Source organism: Emydura macquarii, unplaced genomic scaffold (genome assembly GCF_026122565.2).
Source record: "Emydura macquarii macquarii isolate MOO-44397 ecotype Brisbane River unplaced genomic scaffold, CSIRO-AGI_Emac_v2 contig_3390, whole genome shotgun sequence".
Classification (NCBI taxonomy): Eukaryota; Metazoa; Chordata; order Testudines; family Chelidae; genus Emydura; species Emydura macquarii.
Genome location: NW_027133527.1, coordinates 5066748 through 5078416, shown reverse-complemented (window position 1 = coordinate 5078416; position 11669 = coordinate 5066748). Strand labels below are relative to the sequence as shown.

Genomic DNA, 11669 nt, shown 5'->3' with positions numbered 1-11669 from the left:
GGAAAGGGGAGCCGGGTCTGTAATAACTCCGAGAACGGAACCTGGAACTCAGCGCGGGACCCGCCTCTCCATACCCCTGGGCTGTCTAGCCCACAGCCGGCCCGTTGTATGTCCCCTGCCCCCAGGCTGCTGCCTCGCCTGCCTTCCCGGGGGGGGAAGGTGTGCTTCGAATTTAGCTAACGTGTCCAAACCCCGGTGTGGACAAGGCCGGGGGTCCTTTCAACACGTGCTCAGCCGCTCCCGCTATTCCCTGAGGCTCCCCCTTACCCCGTGACACCCCCGGCGTGAATCACTGCCGCGTGCGGAGCGGCCTCCGGGGTGGCACCAGGTAACACACCTCCGCACGCCCGTCTAGACAGCGCCGGGGGGGGGGGGGAATCCTGGCCCCCCCCAGGTAGATCCGTCCCGCCTCTTCCTTCCCCCCCCCCCAAAGTCCTATCGACTTCCACAGAGCCAGCCTTTCATTCATCCCCCGCCTCAGCCTCCTGCGTGTCCGAGCCCGCCGCCAGCCGCCGGGGCCGTGTGTGTTGTGTTGTGTGTGTGTGTGTGTGTTGTTTTGTGTTGTGTTGTTTTGTGTGTGTGTGTGTGTGTGTGTGTCCCGCGGCCCCTCCTCCCCCCAGGGCGGCTCGGTCAAAACCTCCGGAGGAGGGCGGCGGCTCCCAGCCCGGCTCCCGCAGGGGAAGGGACGCTCCGGCCGCCCCAGCTGCAGCGCCTCGCCTCCGCCCGGCTCCGCGGGGGGCGCACGGCACCGGGCGCAATCTCCGGACCGGGGCAGGCGGGGGACGCGGCTGCAGCAGCCCGCCCGGCCCGGCCCGTCCCCCCCGGGGGCTGCTCGGCTCCGGCCGGCTGCATGTGCCCGTGGGCAGCGCTGGCCCCGGGACGGGGCGGCGGGCGGCGGCGGGCGGGCCGGGGCGGCGAGCGGCGGGCGGCATGGGCCGGCCCGGGCTCCGGCTCCGGCTCCTGCCGGCCGCGGCGCCCCATGGGCGGTAGCCGGGGCGGGCTGGTGGGGCAGCTGCGGGCGCAGCCCCGCGCCTCCCTCGGCCTGACCACGCTGCTGCTGGGCTCCTACTTCTTCTACTGCCTCTCCGGCTCCTGCCAGCCGCTGCCGCCCGCCGCCGCCGCCGCCGCCCCGCAGGAGTCGGGGACCGGGAGCGGGACCGGGAGCGGGAGCGGCGGGGCGGGCGGGCGGCGCTTCCCGCAGGCCATCATCGTGGGGGTGAAGAAGGGCGGCACCCGGGCGCTGCTGGAGTTCCTGCGCGCCCACCCCGCCGTGCGCGCCCTGGGCGCCGAGCCCCACTTCTTCGACAGGTGCTACGAGAAGGGGCTGCGCTGGTACAGGTGAGACGGGCCCCCCCCCCCACACCCTCTGCATCCCGCTCCGGACCACCCATCCCGCCCCTGCGCCCGGCCGAGGTGACTCCGCTTTAGTGTAATCCGCATTCACACCCCCCCCACTCAGTCCAGGTCACTCCGGTGTAAGCGGGGTTCACCCCGGCTCCCCTCCGCGCAGTCCAGGTTCCTCGAATGTAATCTGGTTTCGCTGACCCCCACTCAATCCAGGTTACTCCTCTTTAGTGCAATCCAGGTTAGCCCCTGCTCCCAAACATTCTATCCGGACTAAGCACCCCCTAATCCGCGCCGTTCAGGCTGCTGTCGGCTCCCATTCAACTCAGTCCATCTTGCCCCTCCAAAATTCACTACTGTCTCTTTAAAAAATTCCCACACGCTCTTTTTGAAGGAGTTCTGCTACAGAAAAGATGACCTGGTTGTATTGGTTTTCTCCCCTCCTTCCCCCATTAGCAAAAGGCTATCCTATCTTTCAAGGCATGGATGGGATGTCGGATTTAAAAAAAAAAATCATGCCAGGGAATGTGTATGTGGGAACTCTTTGCCTAATTTTTCTTAGCAGAATGATTAAAAAGCCATTTGTAAATCTAGGGGTTGGGTGGGGGCAGATTATTTACTTTGTGAATGGCCTTTACAGAGGTGCATCCAGCCCTTCCTGATCTCTTCTCCCTCTGGGAATCATTCAGCTCTTTGGGCCTCTGCGGATGCTGCTTTCTCATAACACAGCGGGAACGAATGCCCTTGTGCCTGATAAATTGTGAGCCATTGCTCTGTGGCATCACCGAGTTTAAAGTATGCCAACATGTGTCTTATCTAGCAGTGCTGGTATCTAGTAGTGCCGTGGTCTCTGTCAAAGCAGCAGGTTTACCAGGTATAACAACTGCCTTCTTTAAGGCACAGACTACCTCTTCCTGTGTGCTTGGGTAGTTCTTAGCATATGCTGGGTGCTCTCTGTCTAAATAACTAAAAATAATCATCACTCTCATTTTTTTTAATCTTAACACTCAAAAAACAACTTCTTTTTTTTTTTTTTTAAAGGGAAGCTGACAGAAGTTGCAATAATAAACAGTATTTAAAATGACCTTTCATGCCAGCTAGCAGCAAGGCTGGCTTTCTCTGCAAAATATTTATCAGAACAAAACCTGTCTTTGTGTTGCAAATCCGATGACTTCTTGTTTCGTGAGGATGAACGTTGTTTCAGGGATTCGGGGGCCAGTGATCAAGAAATCCGTGTTCCTAACAAAAATTAAATTGCAAGCGTTGATGTGACCGGAGCTCCGTTACAAGTTGGTTGGTTAATGTCAGCATTAACTCAGTGAATCACACAGGAAAGGAAGCCCTGGGTCTGTTTTTCAGCCAGCCCTTCTCATTGACTTCAGCTGGAGTTGTGAGTGCTCAGTAACTGTGAAAATCAGGCCCTCTGTTCTTAACACACCATACTGTACCTGTCTGTGGCAGGCTCAGTTGGTTCTGGGACAGATGGCACAGTGTAAGGAAAGATTGATAAATCTAGGATAAAGTTGGGGACTTGACTTCTGAATAACATGGGATTTACGGTTTTAACCCGTAGTTTTTTATCCTTGATGCTCCTGTAATTTTGCCCCCATTTCCTTTTACAGTGTTTCATTTAGAGAGTTTAAACAAGAGTGTAATCATTAACACTGCATGGCATAGTTGAACCTATCAATGGAATCACCTATTTTCAGTGGGCTGAAAAATACAGTCACGGTGGAGAGAAGGGGGGGGGGGGGGAGGAAATCATCTGAATCCCTTGATACGTTACGGTCGGCCCATTGTGTCAAAGGGCAGAACCGTATTGATTCAAGCGAGTTGTTTGGTTTCAAGGTTTTCAATGGAGTTGAACTCTTCAGGCGATAAAACGTTCGGAAGAGTAGCTACTGTGCATGTGGTGTCTATTAAACTGCCATATCTTGGCCAACTGAAAGTGTCTGGGCCAAATATACCCCTGGTGTAAGACCCCTAAAGTCAGTGAATGAATCTAGCGTGTTAGTTTGAAGAGGGCCAATGTGCAGATTGATAAAGTGTCAATCTGTTTTATTTAAACATCTGACAGTAATAAACTGGGGAGGCCCGTCTGTCTTTCTGTCGGTCTGTCTTTTCAGCTATTGTTTTCTCTTTTAAACCAAAACAAAAAAGATTTTCACTTTCCAATTACTTCAGCTTTCTTTCCATTTCTTTCTGTTGTGGGGAAGGTTTAATGTCATAATTCTCACTGAAACACAAATCCTTGAACAATCCGTGCTTTCAATGGAAAGTGTAACTAAGTGGTAACTTTAGCCTGACAGTTGCAGCTCTGTAATACCACATCTGGACTGGAAAGCTGTTGACTTAGTGCACCTTCAAGTACAGTGAGCAGCACAATTATTTTTATGATTGTATTAATGTTACAGTGATTTATGATTTCATTTCTAAATTCCATATAATCCTGTGGCATTGACAATAATCAATAGTTTCTTTTTTGTTGAAAACTAATAGATGGATCTTACGAGCCAGAAAGGCATTTTAATGACAATTTTACAGATTATTAAACCCAGTAGAGAAGTCAGAATACTCTTATATCGCAAGAAATAGAGCTAAGAGAAAGACGCAGCATATACCATAGAGGTATAAAATGAATAAATATTGTGCTTATTGCCGCATTCATTGTGAACTTGGAGGGATATAAATGTTTGCAGGGAGTTTAGTTGGGGAATACCAAATAAATGTGTAAAATGGTTCTGAGCATTGTGAGGTCAGAGGAAATACAAGTAGAGAACATTTTTATATCATTAACTGAACAACAGAAATGAGTGCAATATTTATAAAGATGAGACCATTTTCTCTCTGGTAAAGAAGAATCTTTGAAGAGACTTTACTGTGATTCATAGTAGAGCAATCTGCATTTAAAACAAGATGCATACGAATATTTTCTTCTATTACGCTTTGCTCTTATGTTTTTATATTTTCTTATGAAAATGTGTTTTCATTGTCACTTCTTTTTTCAAGGCCAGGCGGAGCTAACTCTTTAAAGCCGACCTGTGCTTGTGTGAAAAGAAAAGTTGGATGAAAGTTTAAACTTTTCCTAGGACTATCTCAAAGTGGCATAAACATTTTAAAAAATATTTGAATGAGCCAAGAAACTAAAATTACGTGAAAGCTTTAATGCCAAAACATTGGGCCCTCAGGCACTTAGACAGTTGTTGCTTGTCTTAAGTAAATTAACAAAAATTCCTCTAAAATAAGGACAACCCCAAATTTCCCTTCTTTATAATCATAGTTTAGTCTCTCATTCTTGGAGCAATTGCTGTGCTGAAATGAGGAGAATTTGGTTGTAGTTGTGGAGTAGTTTGTTATATTACCCACTTAAAGAGTTGTGTAGTTAATTGATTATAAACATTCATTCTAGGTTAGTCTTTCACTGTGTATTTAAATTCAATTTATCTGCCCTGCTTTTTTGAAAAGGGGTCTTTATTAGTGACTTAGGAAGCCTTCAGCATAAATCAACCAAATATCTAATGTGATGTTTTTCTGGTTACTATAGGTTTAACTAATGATATGAGGTTAAACAGCTTTCCTTTCTGGATTATAACACAAATAACCTAATGGACAATCTAAGCGTGAAGTGAATTTTTATTCTAAAGCAAAACTACTTTTTTTTTTTTTTTTTTTGCACTTACCATTGTGTGAACTAAACCTAAATGGAAAGTAACCTGATGTTTAGAGTTAGTTTGGCTACTGAGGTAACAATGCTTAGTGTTAGGAGAGGGATTTTTTGTGTGAAATATTAGCACTGTATTGTCTCTCTGTGTAGTTATTTCTCTGCTTTATGGAAATAAACAAAAGGGAAAATGTAAATAACACCACAAATTGCAGGAAGACCTAAGCTGACAAGTGATTTTCAGAATTCTAGCAGGAATATTTTTAGGGATGCTAATTAACCATGAAGATATGGGGGCAGTTCTGCCCTCATTTGGATTGGTGTATACCTCCACTAACTCTACTGAAGGAAAGCGCTTGATCATCAGCAACTGTAAATTGACAGAACTCCTTCATTTCATTGGAGCTGTGCTGATCTACACCAGCAGAGTCTCTGGCCCAAATGTAGTTACTCTGTATTTGCCATGAGATCAGAATCAGGATCACAACCTGTATTTAAAGGGGCTGGATAGAAATAACTACAGAATATTTCTGTTCAGTAGAACTCTTACGTAGAGCATTTCTAGTTTTAACAAGCTATGGCTGATTTACCATACAGCAGAAGTTGCTTGTCTCTGGTTATATAAATGTGGATTGTTTTTTGGGGGGGAAATCTATTTAAAATATTGCATTTGATTTTTTTTTTAATTATTATGACTAGTGCTGAGATTTTTCTTTCAGGTTGTTAGATCTTAATTTGCCCTCGCTGCAGCTATAAATTAAACTGATTCTCTGAAATCTCCCAGTTCCTTGCTTTATAACACAGCACGGCCTCAGTGATTCTAGTCTGATGGGGAGAATATGGAAAAGTTTGAATACTGGAGGTTTTGGTTAATTGAAGGAACTTTCAGTGGAATTACTAGATCTTTAGAGACATTATTTTAGAAAACAGGGAGTTCTGAGTAGTTAAGAGTTTTAAAATCAGCTGATGCAAAGAACAGTTTCCCTGCACCGAAGCAGTGCAAAATGCAACAGCGCAGTCTAGCCAGTTCATTGTCGATTGAATCAGCAGACGTTCATTTGCTATTTCCTCATATTATTTACAATCCTATTTGTCCCGCAGCCCGTATTTTGATACCTGAAGGAACCAGGTTTATAGATGAAGGATAAGTGTGGTGCTGTGCCAAAGCACTGGATAACTGATCACATCTTTGTTGCTTCTGAACAACACTGAAAGTGCAGCTGCTGACAGATTAGCCTCTTATACCACAAAATTTCACGCTGCGGATTTTTACAGGAACTGAAAAAAAAATTCATACTTTATTAATTTTTTTGGCATAAATAACAAAGCCACAGAATCATGGCTGCCTGTATGCAATGGTAACAGCTGGCAGGCTGTTGTCTATGAATATCAATGCTTGATCTGTGGACTGTGCTGTACAGCAGATAGCTTATGAATAGAAGTTGCACCCGTAGGCCTCCATCAATTTAATAAAACCATTTCAGCACGCTGAATTTCTTGAAGGCTCTTCCCCCAAACTTTGTTTCTTAATTTTCCTTTTTTTCAAAAACAGTACACGTAGGCCAAACGGAGGAGCTAACTGTTAATATTGGTGTTTGTGCACACACTTGAGTGTGTGTGTGGTTGTATGTGTGTGTGTGTAGAATGGCACTACATAGACAGTTAGGCCTGGTCTGTGCTACAAACTTAGGTCGACAGAAGCCGCCTTACGTCAACCTAATAATGTCTGCGTCTACACTACCAGATCCCTTCCACCAGCCTAACTCGCCTGTAACATCCACTTAATTACTCCACCTCCACAAGAGGCGTAGCGCTTAAATTGTCGGTGATGGGTCAACAGCCGCAGTGTTGTGTAGGTCAACTGAACTGGCTTCCAGGAGGTGTCCCACAATGCTCCGCTGTGACCGCTCTGGAGATTGTTTTCAACTCTGCTGCACAGCAGCTGGGTACACAGGAAATTGCCTCACCCCCGTTAAAGCCCCGGGAAATTGTGAATTCCCATTTCCTGTTTAATCAGCCTGGAGAGCTCGCCAACCCAGCTGATCATGACGACTCCACGCCCCATCCTGGAGTACACAGGAGGTGGTGGATCTTATCGCTCTGTGGGGAGAAGAGTCTGTGCAGGCACAGCTCTGATCCAAGTGAAGAAGTGTAGACATCCACAAAAATACCATGCAGGACATGGGGGAGAAGGGCTACCCCAGGGGCATGCAGCAGTGCTGCGGGAAAATCAAAGAACCTGGGCAGGCCACAAGACAAGGGAGGTGAACAGTCATTCTGGTTCTGCACCACAGACGTGCCACTTCTACAACGAGCTGCATGTGATTCTTGGTGGGAACCCCACTACTACCCCCAAATGCAGCGTGGCTACATCCCAGGAGTCCGAGTCTCCGTCCTCCTCAGGCAACAATGAGGAGGACGTTCTGGTCAAGGAAGAGGAGGAGGAGGAGAATGGGAGAGAGGCGAGCGGGGGATATGTTTTCCCTGAAAGCCAGGAGCTATTTTTAACTCTGGAGCAGGCCAGCCGGTCGCAGGACAGCATGGCGGCTGAGTGTGATGCCGGGAAGGCACCTCTGGGGAGAATGCAATTTCAGTCAAACTGTAGGTGTTACATACTCTTATATTTTATGTATAATATGAAGAAAAGTGGGGTGCAGTGGGTATCTGCTTCCCCAGTGGCCGTTCTGACTACGCAGAGGGTGCCTCCGGAAAAGAGTGTTTATGAGTGCACTTGAGTGTAATAAGGGGCATGTTTTTTAAATAGCAGCCTTGCACTAGACCCAGGGTATGCACTGACAACAGTTGCCTGGTGCTTTTCATGCCTCATAGTGGAAGGCTTGGTCTTCAGCGCATCCTCCACACCGGCAGCGAGACTTTCGTAGATTAGAAGGCGGAAAAAGAGACTGTGTGATGACATGTTCACTGAGATAATGAATGCCTCTGGGACAGCTGACGCAAAGCTAAGAGCCTGGAAGATTGCAATGTCTGAAAAACTGGACATGGACATGGAGAGCAGCAGAGCATCCGAGGAGCATGAGCGTGCCACTCAGGATGAGATGCTGCAGATAATGAAGGACCAATCAGACATGTTGAAGCATCTGGCTGAGTTTCAGGAAAAGCAGCTTGAGGCTAGAGTCCTTCTGCAGAACAGCCTGCAAACATCGTCCTGTTCCCAGGCCCCCTCCCGCAAACGTTCCGGGATGGGGGAGGTGCAGCATCCCTTCCACTCCACACCGGGGGAAGGTACTAAGAACAAATGGGGGCCATTGAAAGACCTTTGATGGGCAAGACTTCTGTGCTTTCACAGACAAGCTGCATTTGTTTCTCCCCTCCCCATTTTAATCACACCATTTGCCCAAGGTTAAATGATTTTCCTGTTCTTTCAGATTCTTTATGTTTGTGCAATAAAAGTCAACGTTTTGCGAATGAAATACTCTTTATTTATTCCAATCATGGAGGTTGGGGGAAGAAGGGGAGGTAGATGGGAAGGCACAACGCAGATAAGCAGCACACATTACTGTGGCTCATTACTGAAGCAGGTTTTCAAATCCTCTTGGAGATGCAGAGCTTCTTGCTGGGCTCTTCTTATTGCCCTGGTATCTGGCTGCTCAGAATTAGCTGCCAATCTATCCATCTCCATGCCCCAAACTTACAGAAACTTCTCTCCCGTTGCCTCACAGATATTATGGAGCACACAGCATGCAGCGATAACAATGTGGATATTGTTTTTTTCTGAGATCTAACCTAGTAAGCAAGCTGCACCAACGACCCTTTAAACATCCAGAGGCACATTCCACCACCATTCTGCCCTTGCTCAGCCTGTTGTTGAACAGCTCCTTACTGCTGTCCAGGTGGGCAATGTACGGCTTCCTGAACCATGGGAGCAAGGGGCAGGCTGGGTCTCCCAGTGCCACTATTGGCATTTCAACATCATCAATGGTAATTTTGCGATCTGGAAAGAAAGTCCCTGAGTGCAGCTTTCTGAACAGACCTGTGTTCCTAAAGATGCAGTCGTCGTGCACCTTTCCTGACCATCCCACGTCGATGTCGGTGAAACGCCCCCTGTCATCCACCAGTGCTTGTAACGCCATTGAAAAGTATCCCTTTCAGTTTATGTATTCTTTAGCAAGGTGGTGTAATACCGATGGATGGCCCTGCACGCTTGGATCACAACAGCTGCCACGGTGGATTTACCAACTCCGAATTGATTTCCTGTTGAGCAGTAGCAATCTGGTGTCGCAAGCTTCCACAGAGCTTCTGCCCTATCGGAGCAGGTCTCGCTGTCCCTGCGCTTCAGGGCTGGGGACGGCACTGCACAAACTGCCTGGAAAGTGGCGTTCCGCATTCGACAGTTCTGCAGCCACTGCTTGTCATCCCATAGCCGCACAACGATGCGATCCCACCAGTCAGTGCTTGTTTCCCAGGACCAGACATGGCACTCCACCGTCTTCAGCAGCTGCGCAACTGCCGGTAGCAACCGGAAATGGTTTCGTTCTGTGGCTTGTGGCAGGGCTGCTTGAATGACATCACAATGTCCCGCGCAGCGGCTCCTGTCTCGGCTCTGGAAAGACTGCAGGATAAGGCGTGAGGTGTTTGCAGTGCTCGCAGCAAGAGTGCACAGCTGAGCGGGGTCCGTGCTTCTCGGGCTATGGCGTATGCATGGCTAAACCAGGCTTTCGAAAAAAGGCATGAAAAGGTAGGGGTTGTTTGCCATCGATCTCAGGGGAGGGAGGAAACTGCATCTTGGGAGGCCAAAGGCATGTTCCCCTTCTCCCCTGCAACAATGTTTTGGTCCCATGAGGCTTTGCAAACCCTTCCCAAAACCCCTTGAGGCTAGTTGCACTGTGGGATAGCTACCCATGGTGCACTGCGCTGTGCATCGATGCGACCGCTGCTAGTGAGGATGCATTCCACCAACACGATGAACATGGTGGGGACACGCCCGACCGACTTAATTACTGCGGTGGCTGGATGTGGACTTAAATGAAGTTGATTTAACTTAGTTGTGTAGACATGGCCTTAAGCCCTGCCATCTGCAAGCACTTTTTCTTCTGTCTCACTGTTGGAGGCCAGTAACAATCCTGAAAGGAAGCTGGCAGACAGTCTTTCTTGTCTACGAACCTGTTGTCCTTTAATCTTTACGAGGCGTGGAGGAGATACACAAAAAGACGCTGCGATTCCCGTGTTACTCTTTTGACTTTAGCAGTGAATGTTCCTGGCAGTTGAAAAGCAGAGTCAAGTGGAGGCCCCAAGGGATTTTGTGTGTGTTGTGATTGTGCAGACAGATCGAGGCACCCGGTAGCATGATCTGTTACATAAATGGACATTTTAGTTTTCCAGTGATCACCAAGATGCATTTTGGCATGAAACTTACATCCTTTCTTGAGGAAAGCTTTTCACAGAAGCATTTAAGAAGTAATATAGATGGAGAGAGACAAAGAAATCTTACAAAATAAACATGGAATCAGATGACAAAACATTGAAGGAGCTTGGCTTTAGCACATTATCTTTATTCATTGACATAGGCTAATCTGTTTTCCTAATGAACTAACTTCCAAATACTCAAAGTTTAAGAGCAGTCTTCCTTTTACAGTGTGTGTCGTCCTACAAATTGAGTTCCAGGGCACACTTATTATTTATAATTTTATCATCTCCTTTTTTTAATGACAGAAGTAGTGACCATCTTCACCACCTCCAAACTCCTGACAACAGATCATAATCGTGTCCAAAAATATAAAATACAAACAAAAATACAGGAAAGCCCGTCAGACTAGTAAGAAACATTAAGCTTTGTGCATTAAATGATCCGGGTCTGGAGAATAACGTTTTAACTTTCTTTACGCTGAAATTATTTATTTGTTATTAATAATTGAAAATAGTAAAATTCAACTCACCTGAATAGCAAACTCTCTTGTGGCTCAGTGTGCTGTCAGTTATGTAACATTTAGGCAGACCCTCATATGCAAGCCTAAAGATCCTCACATTGCAGGATTGGGGCCTCATTGAATGTTATGCCCGTGTATTGCTGCTTCAGGATATTTGGTCTAGACAGTAGTCAGGAAGCAATCTGTTGGGATGCAGTACATGCAGATTTTGGCACTTTGCAAACTGCTTTCAAGTGGGATTAAAAATAGCTTGGCTTTTCTGCTGCTGCAGCGGGGAAGAAATATTTGAAAATGTTTCAGATGATCACGGGGCAGACGTGATTCATGATGACCGAGGCGGGCTGTGCTGCTGCTGTTTAGAAAACTCTCTGCAACCAAAGCATAATCTGCTAGGGGGCAAAGAGCCGGAGTCTGATCTCACATACATCAATTTCACACTAGTGTTACGCTGTTGACTTTCACAGGGTGGCTTCTGGTGTTGGCCCTAATCCAAAACCCATAGAAGTCAATGAAATTCTCTTCACTCACTTCAGCATACTTTAGATCAAATTCTTCGACTGGCGCAACTGCGAAGAAGTTAGGCCCATTTATTCTCTGTGCTGTTAAACGGACACCATCAGGTTAAAACTGATTAAAGCTGCATGTTGGTGTTCGCTATGATCTTCCTGATAAAAGCTCTGACTTCTAGGGTGTAAGAAGTTTGTTTTTTGTAAGCAGCTGAGCAAGACTTTTCTTTCAATTGATATTTTAAAACAAATTCATAAAGTAGTGGAGCGTTG

At 47.0% G+C, this 11669-nt stretch overlaps 1 protein-coding gene across 1 annotated transcript in view; it reads left to right on the top strand.

Annotated features, from left to right (window-relative positions):
• The first annotated feature begins 663 nt into the window (after nt 1–663).
• Nucleotides 664–11669, top strand: part of HS3ST6 (heparan sulfate-glucosamine 3-sulfotransferase 6) — a 103792-nt gene continuing 92786 nt past the window's right edge. The window contains exon 1 of the mRNA XM_067534257.1: nt 664–1338. Within this exon, the coding sequence (XP_067390358.1) occupies nt 851–1338 (488 nt within the window). The 5' untranslated portion in view covers nt 664–850. The remainder of the gene's footprint in view (nt 1339–11669) is intronic.